This window comes from Elgaria multicarinata, chromosome 9, assembly GCF_023053635.1.
Source record: "Elgaria multicarinata webbii isolate HBS135686 ecotype San Diego chromosome 9, rElgMul1.1.pri, whole genome shotgun sequence".
Lineage (NCBI taxonomy): Eukaryota > Metazoa > Chordata > Lepidosauria > Squamata > Anguidae > Elgaria > Elgaria multicarinata.
In genome coordinates, this window is record NC_086179.1 from 94,194,070 (window position 1) to 94,209,806 (window position 15,737).

The 15,737-nt window shown below is 41.8% G+C and overlaps 2 protein-coding genes across 2 annotated transcripts in view; one reads left to right on the forward strand and one right to left on the reverse strand.

Moving 5' to 3' along the window:
- Positions 1-15,737, reverse strand: part of KIAA0930 (KIAA0930 ortholog) — a 451,608-nt gene that overhangs the window by 244,168 nt on the left and 191,703 nt on the right. The window lies entirely within an intron of this gene.
- On the forward strand, positions 2,330-15,710 carry LOC134403297 (uncharacterized). The gene is made up of 5 exons (XM_063133364.1): positions 2,330-2,426; positions 7,238-7,393; positions 10,419-10,656; positions 13,752-13,831; positions 15,571-15,710. The coding sequence occupies exons 1-5, from the start codon at positions 2,330-2,332 to the stop codon at positions 15,708-15,710; spliced, it is 711 nt and encodes a 236-aa protein (XP_062989434.1).

A 15,737-nucleotide genomic window follows, 5' to 3' on the forward strand; every position in this document is an offset into this window, starting at 1 on the left:
AGAGAGGCCAAAATGAGCTGGTTTCTTAACAGAGCCAATACAATCATAGAATCATAGAATAGCAGAGTTGGAAGGGGCCTACAAGGCCATCGAGTTCAACCCCCTGCTCAATGCAGGAATCCACCCTAAAGCATCCCTGACAGATGGTTGTCCAGCTGCCTCTTGAAGGCCTCTAGTGTGGGAGAGCCCACAACCTCCCTAGGTAACTGGTTCCATTGTCGTACTGCTCTAACAGTCTGGAAGTTTTTTCTGATGTCCAGCTGGAATCTGGCTTCCTTTAACTTGAGCCTGTTATTCCGTGTCCTGCACTCTGGGAGGATTTGGGGTTGGACTCAATGGCCCTGTAGGTCCCTTCCAACTCTGCTATTCTATGATTCGAATATTTATCAGTATTAATGAACTGTATGGCTTTCTTCAGGTTCTCCAGTGGGCGAAAGGACACATCAGATATGGAGTTATTCACATGTAAATAAACATGCACTGTAAATAAACTTTTGTAAATATCCCGTTTTGAAGATTGCCTGGTTCTACCTTTGGCTTTGGCTTCTTTTTACTCCCCCATGGGGTTTTCTTTGCTTTTGCACTTCCTTTAACTTGAGCCTGTTATTCCATGTCCTGCACTCTAGGAGGATCGAGAAGAGATCCTGGCCCTCCTCTGTGTGACAACCTTTTAAGTCTTTGAAGAGTGCTATCATGTCTCCCCTCAATCGTCTCTTCTCCAGGCTAAACATGCCCAGTTCTTTCAGTCTCTCTTCATAGGGCTTTGTCTCCAGACCCCTGATCATCCTGGTTGCCCTCCTCTGAACACGCTCCAGCTTGTCTGCGTCCTTCTTGAATTGTGGAGCCCAGAACTGGACGCAATACTCTAGATGAGGCCTAACCAGGGCTGAATAGAGAGGAACCAGTACCTCACGTGATTTGGAAGCTATACTTCTATTAACGCAGCCCAAAATAGCATTTGCCTTTCTTGCAGCCATGTCGCCCTGTTGGCTCATATTCAGCTTGTGATCTACAACAATTCCAAGATCCTTCTCATTAGTAGTATTGCTGAGCCAAGTATCCCCCATCTTGTAACTGTGCATTTGGTTTCTATTTCCTAAATGTAGAACTTGGCATTTATCCCTATTAAATTTCATTCTGTTGTTTTCAATAGACAATAGAATGTCCTTACTCCCGCTACTGCAGCCTGATGGAAGCATTAGGTGATAGCCGGAGCCATAAGCTTCTTGGGGAAGGGTCATGGTTTTTCTTTTGCCGATGTTGTGAAGTGCCGTGTACAAAGATGAGGTGGATATATAAATAATGAAGCCATTACCTTGATATTGTTAGGTGGCTTCGAATGGATGTGCTGACAGGGCAAAACAGTGGTAGAAGTTCTCAACCTCTGAAACGGGCAGTACCTGTTCTGTGAGGCCTGAAATCCTATATGCAGTTTTCCTCAAAAATACATCTGATTGGCTTCAACAGTACTTACTTCTGAGTAAACTGTTGTTCTATTGTTGTACTCTTGTTATCAGAACGAATGATTCTGTAATCCAAAAAATCCAAAAAATTAATATCCAACTGAAACCGGAATACTTTCTTTTGGGATTGATGGATGAGCAGATGAAAAAGAACCATGGGACTGTATTTTTATATATGACGACAGCAGTAAGATTACTCTATGCCCAAAGATGGAAGGGCAAAATAGTGCCCACAACAGCTAGCGGAGATGGCGAAACTCATGGCAATTATGAGAGAAAAATTGATTTTAAGATTTATAACTGAATGGGAACCTTTTGTAAACTTTATGAAGGGACGAGAAAAAGATGACTTGTACATCTGTGGATTCACTGTGCTTATATGTATCATATTTTACGCCATAGTGTTTTTTATTTATTGGTGTTAGGAAACAATAAAAAAAGATTAATCGTTATCAGAATGAATGAAATTGTAGTATTTTTCTGAAACAATGGACACCGTGAGGAATACGGCAAGAGGCATCTCTTGCTTCACCCAGATCCCATAAAACGTTTTATTTACATTCCTGCAATCTGCTTTATAGATTAGTGTAAATTCCTAATACCTTAGTTCCTGTTTTCTTGCCTCGCTGCCCAACATACCTTGCACCCTATCTTGGCTATGCAACACCTGATCGTCTTGCTTTCCTTGTTTCCCAGGGACATTTCATTTTTGTCCCAGTAAGGCCCTCCCATTTCCCCCCCCCCCAAGCAGAAAACATGCAGCCCAAGTACCTGTGCTTACAGATGCCACATTAGGTCGACTTGGATGCTATATGTAGGAAGGCAAAGTATCGACCAGAATAAGTAAAATAAAACAAACTTGAGCTATGGACATTTCCAACATGAAGCTGAGTGGACTCTTGGTTTTGATTGGCAGTTTGGGATTAGGATGGGCGATTCCACTGTCAGACCTTGAAAAAATCAGTAAGTATTACTTTCCGACTTAAGCATGAGTGAGTTGGCAATGGTTTGAACATGCATGCAGCTAATGCAGTTTTCCCAAACTCAGTGCCCTCCAAATGAGTTGGACTAAACGTCCCATCTCCCCTGGCCAGTGGGCACCAGGTTGAAGAAGGCTGCACTAGTGTATCACCTTGATTTGGATGAACAGGAACGAATACTAAGTTTCATCTCAGAGGCTGTGAGGATTATTTATGACATTCCATATGTGCGGAGGGGGTTTCATGGGCAAATAAATGTTCTTATAGCAATTTACCGTCTATGTAGATGATTCCTTGTGAAATATTTAGTCCATGAACTTTTCTCACCAGGGCCAGGTTCTGCTGATTCATTCAGTCTATATCTTCCATGGCAAGAAATAAGGGTGGGAATTGGATGCCAAGAAAAGCCTCACTGGTTCAATTTCTGCTTCTCATAAAGATGTGAAAGCCCCAGGGGGACTCAAAGGCATTGGCAACCTTAAGAGAAATCAGTCCTTGTGATAATGAAATTGACTCGGCTGTACTCTACAGAAAAGTGGCACTACAGAAATCTGGGAATCACAACTAATAATTCAGTGGAGTTGCATTGCCTAAGTCTGAGAAACTATTGGAACTTTGAAGGCTATAACTGATGATTGCTAAGGAATGAAAAATGACCAGAAAGCCTCATGATAGGAGTAAAAGGTTAGCAAGGACATCTGTATGATAAAGCAATAACGGAGAAGCTGTGTTGTTTGTAATAAATATTCAGAGATATAAATAGACAAATCAAGAAACAGAATAAGAAACTTTCAATTTTGAAAGTCTGAATGCTGAAGGAAAACGTGCCGTTCTATTGCTCTTTCCAAAAAAGAATGAGGAGAAGAAGAAATACTGGTAGTTGTTGCTGCAGTGGGTCTGCTTGGATGGGTAAAGGGAAATATATATATTGATGGGGCAGCTAAAGGGTTTGTTTGTTTGTTTGTTTTTTAAAAAGTTCTCTGCAGAGATTCAGAAACATCTTTAAATAGAGGTGATTAGTTATGGGAAAGTGCTATTTTCAGCTTGATGTAATATTTATTTTATTTATTTATTACATTTATGTACTGCCCCACAGCCGAAGCTCTCTGGGCAGTTCACAAAAGTTAAAACAGTAAACATTAAAAAGTATACAAAATTTAAAAAACATCAGAAACATAAAAACAACAGTATAAAAACAAGAGTATCCATTTAAAAAACAACAGTTCTGGAGTCCATTAAAAAACAAACTTAGCATTGTAAAATGCTGTTAAATGCCTGGGAGAAGAGAAAAGTCTTGACCTGGCGCCTGAAAGATAACAACGATGGCGCCAGGCGAGCCTCATCAGGGAGATCATTCCACAGTTGGGGGGCCATCACTGAAAAGGCCCAATCCCTTGTTGCCATTCTCTGAGCTTCCCTCGAAGTAGGCACTCGGAGGAGGACCTTAGATGTTGAGCGCAGTGTACGGGTAGGTTCATGTCGGGAGAGGCGTTCCAGCAGGTATTGCGGTCCCAAGCCATGTAAGATTCTGCTTTTTTGCTTGTCTATGTCCAGAGTAGGGTTGCCACCTTTGTTGTTGTTGTTGTTGTTAATCTGGCCCTGCAACTGTGCAAACTGTTGTTTGATGTTCTATACAGTGAATAACTTCACTCTTTGAACTCACTCCCATGAGAAATCCCACCTTAAGACCGTTGTGCCAGTGCTTCTTGGGACTACAGAATCGTTTTTTGTGAAAGAGCTGGCTGTGTTTTATTGGTCATGGTATTTGTGGGTTACATTTGCTGCTTTCACTTTATTTTGTGACAGTATAATAAACTCTACATGGTAAAGTAAAGCATTTGGAGTATAATTTTAGAAAGACAGTTTACAAACCTAGGGATATATCAATTGATTTTCTGAAATAGGTCCATCATCAAAGGATTGACCATAGCCACATCTTAAACCAGAACTAGTCACCCAGCTGCAAACGATGAATTCTCAATCCGTATGTTGTCTCTGCTGTTCAAATTGAGGGAGGGTATCCGGAGAGGGGCAGGGTGGGTGGGGAACCTGATTAGAGAAGTCTGTGTGGCTAATGTTTAGCCACTAGGTGGCACTGGACTCATTTGGGTGGAGCCAGGAGTTTCCTGGGTCTGTTCTGTTCTTGTTTAAAATTAAGCTCTTGCCTAGCTTCTTAATGGGTGTGTCCTCAGTGTCTAACCATTCCACAATGTGCAGGCCTTTCCTTACTGGCTACAACATCCCTGCTTTCCCTGGCTTGACGTGGTCTTGGAACCTGGCTGGGAGGGGAAATATCTGTGGGGGCATAGCAGAGGGAAAAGTGAGAGGCAAGGGAAAGTTTTAGCACTTTCCTCCCTACCAATGCCCTGCTGAAAATTTGATCAGAGCTAAAATTTCACCTTCCACAGGTGTGATGTTCTATAGCAGGGATGGGCAACTCTGAAAGGTCCCTGAGCCAACTCCGTCCCCCCCTTTCCCCCAGAGCTCACTATGGGCTGCACCCCTGGCCACCACGGACACTACCAAATTCCCACTGAAAGCCCCTTTAAAACAAGTCACATGTGTTTTTAATGCGTAATTGTGCTCCCAGGAGCCCCAGGGAATTATAAATGTGCATTGAAACAAGGCATGAACTCCATTTTTAAAAGCAGTGACTGTTAGCGTTAGGTCTGCATATCTGACTGGTGCCTCCTTGGCCCCCATCTTGCTACCTCTGAAGACAGCCCAGATGTCTGTGAAAGAGTCTGGAATCGCTTTGGTGCCTCAGGTGTCCTGGGGCAGTAAATCTGCTCCAGGTTTAAAGAAGCTATCCAAGGTGCTGAACCCAATCCTGGCTTAAATAAAAGTAGAAAGCAAAACCAATGAAGTAGGCAAGTGATTTTCGAGATGGTTGCCGGGGAGGCCAGGAACCGAGGAGTTTCTCAGAAACTTAGCAGGATTCCTCAGTAATGGAGGACAGGTAAAGCGACGAGCATATTCCAGGCCTACTTTAGTAAAGCAACAAGCATGTTCCAGGCCTAACTAAGGCCATAGCTAGAAGGGGCTTTATCCCTGGGCAACCCCCAGGATTGTCCCTGTACGTTCACATGATGCACAGGGGATCCCGGGATCAGGGAGGGATGATCCTTTAGGCCCGCTTTTTCCCGCAGTCTCGGGATGATCCCAAGACTGCTGAATGTGTGCGTGGCCATTGCAGTTTGTCCTGGCTCCTTGTAGTTATTCACGAGGAGCTGTGACCCACGCACGGGGCGCAGAGGTCCTCAGGAGCTCTGTGCCCATTGGGGGTGGGGTGGGGTGAGTGGGGAATATATATTTTTTTAAAAAAAAAACACCCTACCTTTTGCACATGGGTGCTCATGCGCTCCTTCCTCTTTAAAAAAAATGGCAGGCACGATGTCGTCTCCTGGTGAGGTCGTCGCGCGCCACGTGTAAACAGAGGGGGAGATCTCGTGATAAAAACCTTGCGAGATCTTCACCCCTCTGTTGTGCTAGACCGGTAGGTCTAGCTGAGGCCCAAATCTGGCCGGGGCAGCCACATTTCATTTCTAAAATGGGGTGGGTCTACTTGTTTCATCAAAAGGAGTGCATAGCTGAGGAGAGCTGAATTCTTTCCTGCTCCCCACCATCCATCCCTCCACTCATTTGCTTCAAGCACTTTTCTGTCCGGACTCACTTCTAGTATTGGAGCCAGATTAGGAAAATAATACCTGAGGCAATGGAGCACAAAGTTCAGCCTTTTTCATCCTTTCAATTTAATTGAAATAAATTCCAACCACCATTTTGGATGTGAATAGGCAAGAGCAAACATAGCCCCCCAATTGTGTCTAGTTTGGCCTTCAATTTAGGCAGGCAGTGGGGAGGCCTGTCTGGTTAGTCAGTGCCTTGCATGATCTGACCAAGCAGTATAGAATATTTCCAGATCTTCTACAACATGGTGATGTTCCTCAGCAGAGAAGACAATGTGGAAAGGGTCTCATGAATATAAGATATTTGAAAGCCATGGCTCCAAGTCAGCCCAGTTGAAGGAATTTAGCTTCCTTAATTACTGTTTCATCACACACATTCGTGTGCATTGCTCAATTTCTCATCGCTTGAGGCTGGCTACTGGACATGTGAACTGATGCCATTGAAAAAGCCCTGTACCAGAGGGCTTTTCCGCAAGAAGCTTTTAACCTGCAGCTTTACCGAGGTTTCTGCTTCCGGATTCTTTGAGAAATTAAGATCAGCTCCTTTACACATGTTTTCCCCCCAGGATTTCTTTTCTTCCTTTCTATATGTTGTATTACACAACCAGTAGGCGGTGCTGTAGCATAGCAGAATTGCACACTTGCATATAGCTTCTATATCACCATTAAGAAAAATAGCTGACTTTTCTTCTTAGGGGAAAAAAAACATGATAATGTTTACAAAGCATCACAAGCACACAATAAAAGCATTATGTAGAAAGACTCTGAGGCAATATGGAAGCTCCCCTCTCTGATGGCTGATCTGATGGCTGATCTTCAGGAGCAAAACCACTGAAAGTTCACAATCATTCTTATCCCCATGCTGACGGAGGAGTGGGTGGAGTTGTGGACGTGGGAGCTTGCTCAGTGCATAGAGCCTGCTTGGTGTGAATACTAGTGGAATACCATTTGCAAGGTTGGGGCTATTATTGAAGCAAAGCTGCTTTGAAAAAGGCACTTGATTAAAATCAACTTTATTCATTTCTTCAGGCTTTGTGAGAAATGAGGCATCACACGGCTCCCTAGAGAAGTGTTGCGTCCTGATATTCCTGTTTGTTTCATTTTTCAGCACTGGATTTCTTTCCTAACAACAGCATGCTTTTAACCACCTACATGAGCACCAACTTTATCGTTAACGTTCCAAAGTGTGTTTCTTCCTCAAAGTTTTCTCCAGCCAAAGTCAGATTAGCAGTTGCTCTTGTTCCTGACTCAGCCACATTGCCAGGTATGTGGTATGTATGTATGTATGTATGTATGTATGAATGTAATGTTTGATGTAACTAGGCTGACCATATGAAAAGGAGTACAGGGCTCCTGTATCTTTAACAGTTGCATAGAAAAGGAAATTTCAGCAGGTGTCATTTGTATATATGGGGAACCTGGTGAAATTTCCTCTTCATCACCACAGTTAAAGCTGCAGGTGCCCTGCCCTCTTTTAAATCTGGTATAACTGTTGTGATGAAGACAGAATTTCACCAGGTTCTCCATATATACAGATGACACCTGCTGAAATTCCCTTTTCTATGCAACTGTTAAAGATACAGGAGCCCTGTCCTCCTTTTCATATGGTCACCCTAATGTAACAGTGTATAGCAAACAGGAATGAATGGAATCCTGCCTTTAAAAAAAATGTTAATCTGATCAAAATTCTTTTTCCTTGTGTTAAAATTTCTCAGATGTTTCTCTACAGTACACAGGAACCTCCAAATTTGTTTCAAAATGTCTGCTTTGGGCAAAACTCAGTAGCAAACAACATAAAGGTGTGTGGTACTCAATGCTACCACCCAGTGGAGGCAGGCGCAAGGTGCAAAAGGGGAAAAGTTAATTCAAAGCACCTTGGATAGGTCGTTTAACGTTCTCGCTGAAAACTGAAGCAGATACACCTCCCCACTGACATCAAAGCCACCGGCCTGCACTGCCACCACCCTAATCCTTTTTTGAGGCATACATAGCTGTTGGTAGATCCCTAAAGCCACTGGAAGGCTACATGGGATTTCCTAATACCTTGCTATGTCCCCTTCCTTTGTTAAGCTCCTGAAGTACAGAGAGACTGCTCCCCTCCCTCTTTTGATGGGAATGTTGTGTTAATGAGGAATTGAGGGTACTAGGCTGTAAAGAATGAGACTGAACAGAAATTCAAATTAAAGAGTGTAATTAAAGAGGGGGCCCTGATGAATGGACTGGGAACATCGGGTCTTGTAGGATTCCTGAAGTTAAGCACACAGGGGCTTGGCCAGCAATCTGGATCAGAGGCCAATAGAAACCCAGGGGTACAATCAATATATAAGAAGGCAGCCATACAAGTAAACTATTAGTAGATAAAAATGATTAATTTTATCTACTAATAGTTTACCATTTTTAGTAGATAAAAATTATTATTTTTATCTACTAATAGTTTACCTTTCTTGCATGTCCCTTTGTGTCAGTTTCATCCATGTGGCTGAGAGAATTTAAAAATCAGCTTTCTACATGGTGCCCATATAAACCAACAGAAGGACATTGAAATGCAGAATGCTTGAAAGACAAGGAGTAAATCCAATAACATATTTATTTCCGTTTACACCTTAACATTTCTATCCCAAATTTTATAAGCAGGTTTTAAAACTGCCATCCAGTGGGAGAAAGGGACAAATAACACCAGCGGATGTGACCTTGCTATGGAAATGTTTTCCTTGCCCTTCTTGTATCTGTCTGGTGACACTAGACAGACAAGTAAAACTTGCTGGCAAAGAACGCAAGATAAATACTCTAGCTAGCATTTCTGCTCCACCCTACCCTATGCCCCATACCTTCTCCTCCTGGGTCAATCTCTGCAGGCCTTCCAAACACCTATTACTTTTGCTTTCAAATGCCTAGCAAGATAGGGCTCCTTGGACCATTTTTCAGGGGCTTCCTCATGAAGCAGAGAACTGAGTGACGGAGTTCTATGTGCTTTTTCTCCTCTCTCTCTCTCTTTGTCCCCATTTGTGATAAGGGCATTTGAGGAATGAAAAATAGGAACTGTGTTATGCTTCCTTATCGCTCTTGCTCCCCAAAACACTGGTATCTGTAACCGCAAATGAGAACATCACTTGGTACTTTAGCCTAGCTTTAGACCCAAGGAAGTTTTACATCAGAGAAGAACCATTGGCTTAGGGCTTGAAATTGGCCCTTCGTTCCACGTTTTACTCATTTGCAATGTAAAGAAAGGCACTCCTATATGCAGGAAAATGTCTACGCCCTTGATCCACTTCTGCTGCTCAGAGCCTGATTGAACAAATGTCATATCTAAATTATAGCTGGTTCCTCTTTCCAGGAAAACCTGGGATTTATAACTCTGTGAGGGCGAGGGGCCAGGGCTCTCTAGCAGAGAACTTTCAGCACCTCACTAAACTACAAAGGCCCCATTCAGACAACACGCTAAACCCTGCTGCTTAACCACAAAATGGTTAAGGGAATGCATGCATTCCGTTAACCATTTTGTGGTTAAGCAGCAGGGTTTAGCATGTTGTCTGAATGGGAACAATCCCTAGAATTCTTTGGGAGAAGTCATGACATTTAAAGTGGTATCTAGGTATGCAATGTAGGACCTAAATGGGAGCTCTGTGAAGTTTTAGTCCCCATCAATTACCTTGTTAATTGGTCACAATGTTCTACTTGTTGGGGTTCACACATAGGTCACAAAGAAGTGCACACAGCTATTCTGTCTCCCGTCCACATTATATTGCACCCTATAGAATGTTCTGTATTACAGATGTTCAGCAAAAGCCCTTATTTTGTAGAGTACATATAATGATCAATCTAGCCCTCTTTCTGTTAGTTGTTGTGGTTTTAGAAAGGTTGAAAATGTCCTTGCTAGACACTACTTTGCTGGGAAAGAAAATTGGACTTCAGAATTCCTGCAGTTTCAGCCCACTCAAAAAGTTGATTCTTGAAGGAGGAGATAGAAATTTCCATTTCAATGATCCATGTTTTAAAAAGAAGAAGAAGAAGAAGAAGAAGAAGAAGAAGAAGAAGAAGAAGAAGAAGAAGAAGAAGAAGAAGAAGAAAGCCAGCATGATAAGTAGGAGGCTAGCTTTCTCCACGGCATGCTAGCTTTCCATGTCCCTAAAGTTTATTCTTCACATTCCAACATTCACTCCATAGCCTGCTACCTGAACTGGTTCTGTACAGGAGCTGAACTACTATCTCCTGTTTCTGCATATTTGAAATGACTCTGATTCTTGCTGTAATGGACCCATGATTATATTATTTTACACTGTCTTTTGAAGGTGTGACAGAAACTGAACAGATTGAAAATCTCCGTAAAACACCACAGGCCACAACATATTTTGCTGGTGAATTTAAGAGTGTCTCATGCAGAGTAACCAGGGATCTTCTGATCATGGACATGGACGACACCCAATATGAGCTGATCACCATTATAGGCTATCAGGTGGGAGCAGAATTTTGCCGCCAAACTAAAGGCCCCTTCTGCAATCAAGCCCTGAAGCCATCCACATTTTATAGGTAATTATGAACACTAAGAGTATGCAAATGAGCATGGTAACATGCCATGTGGTACCTTTCATAATGTTCTCAAGCCAGCCACACTATGGGCCAAAACAGGCATTACTTTAAATCTGTATCTTTTCCCCATTTTTCCTCTAAAGTACGTGCAGGGGACCTGATCTGGGGGGGATTGGGAGCTTTGAAGATCCAGGTTGGTTTCTTGCACCTACTCCAAGTCAAAAAAGGAAAAAAAGATGCAACTGCTAGTAATATCTGTTTTCAGCCTTTATGGCCTAGTTTTTAGAGGTGATAACTTTGTGTCTGGGTTGTACCATTTCAAGTTGCACTGGGGTTCATGTGTTAGAATGTTCCTCCATACCAAAACAATTCTATACACATAGAAAATTGGAATGTTGGGGAGACTCCTGAGCTACAACCTTTCTTCCTGATGTCTAGTTTTGTATGTGGAAGTAATCTTTTTATTTGGAGAAGAATTCAGTCATGCGAGTCCTCACCTGCAGTCTGGGGTGCTACACTCCAACTCAGCTTTACCAGCTCAATGAAAATAAGGCCTTCTTCTATGAGTTTCCAGGAAGCATGTGAAAATATATTTATTTCACCTGAGTGAAATTATGGGAGTGAGGTAGGGAAAGGACTAGAAATCTCCATCCTTCCCTCACCCATTGACCTTGGCAGTTGTTAAGCTACCATTTTATATAGGATAATGTATGTTGTTTTGTCCTGTTTTCCCCTAAAGGGAGCAATGATTATTTTCTTAAAGCTGTGGTCACAAGTTTAGACTATGATCTATGTACTAGGTTGGGTTCTGGTTAGTTTTGTTTGTTTTGCTGATTCTGAAACGTCCTGAGGTAGGGTGACCATATGAAAAGGAGGACAGGGCTCCTGTATCTTTAACAGTGGCATAGAAAAGGGAATTTCAGCAGGTGTCATTTGTATATATGGGGAACCTGGGGAAATTCCCTCTTCATCACAAGAGTTAAAGCTGCAGGATCCCTGCCCTCTTGACCAGATATAAAAGAGGGCAGGGCTCCTGCAGCTTTAACTCTTGTGATGAAGAGGGAATTTCCCCAGGTTATCCATATATACAAATGACACCTGCTGAAATTCCCCTTTTTTATGCCACTGTTAAAGTTACAGGAGCCCTGACCTCCTTTTCATATGGTCACCCTACCTGAGGGCCTTCTGCTACTGTTTTAAAATTCTTATTTAGGACTATGCTAAATAGTTATGTGAAACTTTCTCTAGACTATTTTTAAAGCAGTTTCAGAAAGGTCAGTGGTTGGGAGGGAGTGCTTAAACCTTTTCCTGCCAGCCATTTTTCCAGGGCTGTGGAGTCAGAGTCGTGGAGTCAGAGTCGGAAGCAATTCTTGGGTTACTGGAGTCGGAGTCGGTAAAAATGTACCGACTCCTACTCCTAATAAATTTAAATTTTATATAGAGTTGCGATATGTATATTCACTTGAATTTTATATTCAAACGATACTTTAATCTCGAAAAAGGTTTATGTTACTTATGTATCTAATTGAGTTCATTTCTTTTAAAATGGTCATTTGTTAAGTTGTTTTAGGTGTTCAATTGTTTTTTACTTTTTTGTAGTTTTGACTTTGATATCAAAGTATATACTTTAGATTTTGAACTAGTAGAGAAAGTTGTTCCTGATTTTCTTTTATAGTTTCATATAGTTTCATATAGTTTTATAGTTTCATACTCTTTAGTATTTTGATAAACCACCCAGAGAACTTCGGCTATGGGGCGATATAAATGCAATTAAATAAATAAATAAAAATATAACCTCATTGTTTTCATTTTTGGGCTTCTTTAATAAATAAAATTTAAAAAAACCCAGAATGTCTTAGCTATAGCCTTTAGACCCGGGCTTTAACAGGTTAGGGTTCTAAAAAGTTGCGTGCTTGCAGTCGATGTAAGAAATATATAGGAAATTTATTTCCTACATCAATATATAATTAAAGGAGTCGGAGGTGCCATGAATAAAGGAGTCGGAGGTTTTATGTGCCGACTCCACTGCCCTGCATTTTTCTGTTCAAAAATGGAATGGAAAAGCAGTTGGGGAGGAATTCTGATCAGAAGAATGCGGGGAGCTAAGTAGCCAGTCTCCCCCAGTCTTTCATTGTTCTCCGTTCAAATGTTCAATTTCCCAGGGCTGCTTTTCATTAAAAAGACAATTCCAAGGAATGTTACAGTACACCCCACAGCAAGTAATGTCTAGTTCAGCCCTTCATGACAACAGTGTGCTAAACAATGAACAAAACAAAAATGTGGCATGACCAGAACGCTCCTGGTCAGCAGTGAGTTTTACCAAGGGGGTTTGACAACAACCCATAGCATTGGGGTTCGCAGTAAATCCTGTTGCCAGCACCTATGTTCCTTTGTCTCTGTGTTGGCTCCAGTGGAAATAGGTAGCATCCTTTGAGGAACAGATTTGAACAAAGGATGCCAGTTCCTGACTACTAGCACATAATCAATGTTAAATGAACATGAGCAAGATGAGAAACCTGGGTTTGATAAAAGTGTAATAAGGTCAAAATTGGAAGGGGTGTATGGGATGTGTCATGTCATTCTGAGTTTTTGCTTTAGGTGTGAAAATGTCTCAAGTTTGGTACTGGCAGAAGACTAGCATTTCAAGAAAGGCAAGTGGTTTTCAGGTGATATTTGTGACTATGCAGATAGCGAAGCAAAGATCATAGAATCATAGAATAGCAGAGTTGGAAGGGGCCTACAAGACCATTGAGTCCAACCCCCTGCTCAATGCAGGAATCCACCCTATATGTCAATGGTAATTCAAGGTCATCATAACCCTTGGATTTTTACAGAGGGCCATAAAAGCAACCTTCTCTCCTAAGTAACACAGACATTTTGTTGTAAGTTCTTGGCCAGAGTTTTGGATGTCAGCCATGTGTAACCATAGTCAATTTTAGTAACGGAGGATGAGGCTACTTCTTCAGGAAGGAAGGTTGAACATTGCTATGAAACATAGTCCAAATATTACAATGGAACCAATGGAACTGTCTGTGTCCCTATTTGTTTTTGAAACGTGTATACATTTCCCTTCAACTTTTCATTCTCATTTCAAGGGTGAACTTCTTTTTTTTGGATGACAAGTCTGCAATAAGAGCTCATACAGATTGGTCAACAGCAATACAGACCAGAAATGGTGAGTTTCAGTAGTCAAACAGATAAATCTTAAAACACAAAACATCGACCAGATAAAAGGTAATTGCTTGGTTAAGCAAATGTATGATAGTAGAACAAGTTTCCATTTGGTTGGTTTGTGAAAGATACTGAGTTTTGGGGGTTTCCACTGCAATGTATCTTAAGTGGTCTTTGATTCATAGCGGTACTAATGACCTCAAGAGTCTTGAGAAAGAAAAGGAATGCACTTGTAATTGATTCACTGGCCTAGTTCTCATAGAGGTGGTTAATCTCTATGTCAGCTGTACCACTTCACATGTTGGTTGGGGCTCACATGAATAAACGTTCTTCCATTTAAAAAAAAAAACCAACTTCCCATGGGTTCAAACCCAACAACCTAGAGTTTTGAGTTCAGCGAGCATGTAAACAAGCCAGGAACATGGCATCACTGGTTTATCGCAGTGGAAGAAGGGGACATGGGAACCATCATATATGCTCGCTCATCCTGCTCATATTCAATATTTATTTATTTATAATTTATTTATTTAAAACATTTGTATCCCACCCTATATCATTAGGATCTCAGGGCGGCATACAGATAAAAGCATACAGTAGCAAACAATAAATATACACAGCTAAAAACAAATTAAACTATGAACCAAGTTAAAACAGTATAAAATTTAAAAGCAGTAAAAACAATTTAAACAGTTAAAACAATGTGCCATCTTAGTGAATTTAACCATTAAAGGCTTTATTAAAAAGCCAGGTTTTTACTTGGCATCGAAATGAAATCAGTGTTGGCGCCAGTTGGGCCTCCAAGGGGAGGGCATTCCACAGTCGGGGTGCCACAACAGAGAAAGCCCTGTCCCTTGTCCCATCAGAGTGGTAAGCGGCAGTTACTGCAGCTGAAACTCTCCCCACGGCCTGAGTTCAAACCCAGCAGAAGCTGGTTCTCAGGCAGCCGGCTCAGGTCGACTCAGCCTTCCAGCCTTCCAAGGTCAGTAAAATGAGTACCCAGCTAGCTGGGGGAAAGGTAACCACGACTGGGGAAGGCAATGGCGAACCACCCGGCTACAAAGTCCGCCAAGAAAACGTCAGCGAAAGCAGGCGTCCCTCTAGGAGTCAGCAATGACTCAAGTGCTTGCACAAGAGGGTCCTTTCCTTTCCTCCTGCACTGGTGGGATGTGGAGAAGGGCTCCTCCAACAGATCTCAAGTCTCAGGCAGACATACGTTGCATGCGAACCAGTAGTCCTTACAATAGCCATGTGATAATGGACAGTATTATCAGCCTCATTTTGCAGATGTGGTGGGGTCTGAGACTGGAGATTGTGACTTGCTTAAGGCCATCTAATGAGCCTGTGGTGGAGAGATTTGAAGCAGCGAACTCTCAGAGTTCCATTTCTTAGCCACTATTTTAATACCAGCTCTACAAATGCCCTCTCGTTACTTACCAGCTCTAACCACAGAAAAACTGCTTTGTTGAAGGTGATGCTGGAAATTGGTGACAGTGGCATGCAAGTTGGGTCTGTCTGTATATAAATGAATGTTTGTTAATTTAAGCTCTTGACACCTGATACCCTGGCAAAATGTTATGCGTATGTATATTTAAAAAAGTCTTATCTGAATAACTGAATGCTGTTTTGATTAGTTACTATACATGAGTATAATTTACAAACCCAACAGGGATATAAAATGGATTTTGTCTCTTTGTAAATCCGCCTTGCTTTAATTCTTAAATTCCATTTTCCTTTGCTTTCCAGTGACCAATTATGAATCAGCCGATGTGATGTTTGAAGGACGAGCTGGAGGAATGATAGTAATCACCATTCTGGTCTCAGTTGGTGGGGCTGTCCTAGTGATTGCATTAATTGTAGCAGTAGCTCTTTCAAATAAGAAATAATAGGTCACCGAAGTCAGCGTTACCTTT

Bases quoted from the DNA above. Each gene is read 5' to 3' on its own strand.
- LOC134403297 (XM_063133364.1), top strand. From the start codon at position 2,330: ATGGACATTTCCAACATGAAGCTGAGTGGACTCTTGGTTTTGATTGGC. The intron at 2,427-7,237 runs GTAAGTATTACT...TTCATTTTTCAG, and splicing joins GTCAGACCTTGAAAAAATCA to CACTGGATTTCTTTCCTAAC. The intron at 7,394-10,418 runs GTATGTGGTATG...TGTCTTTTGAAG, and splicing joins TGACTCAGCCACATTGCCAG to GTGTGACAGAAACTGAACAG.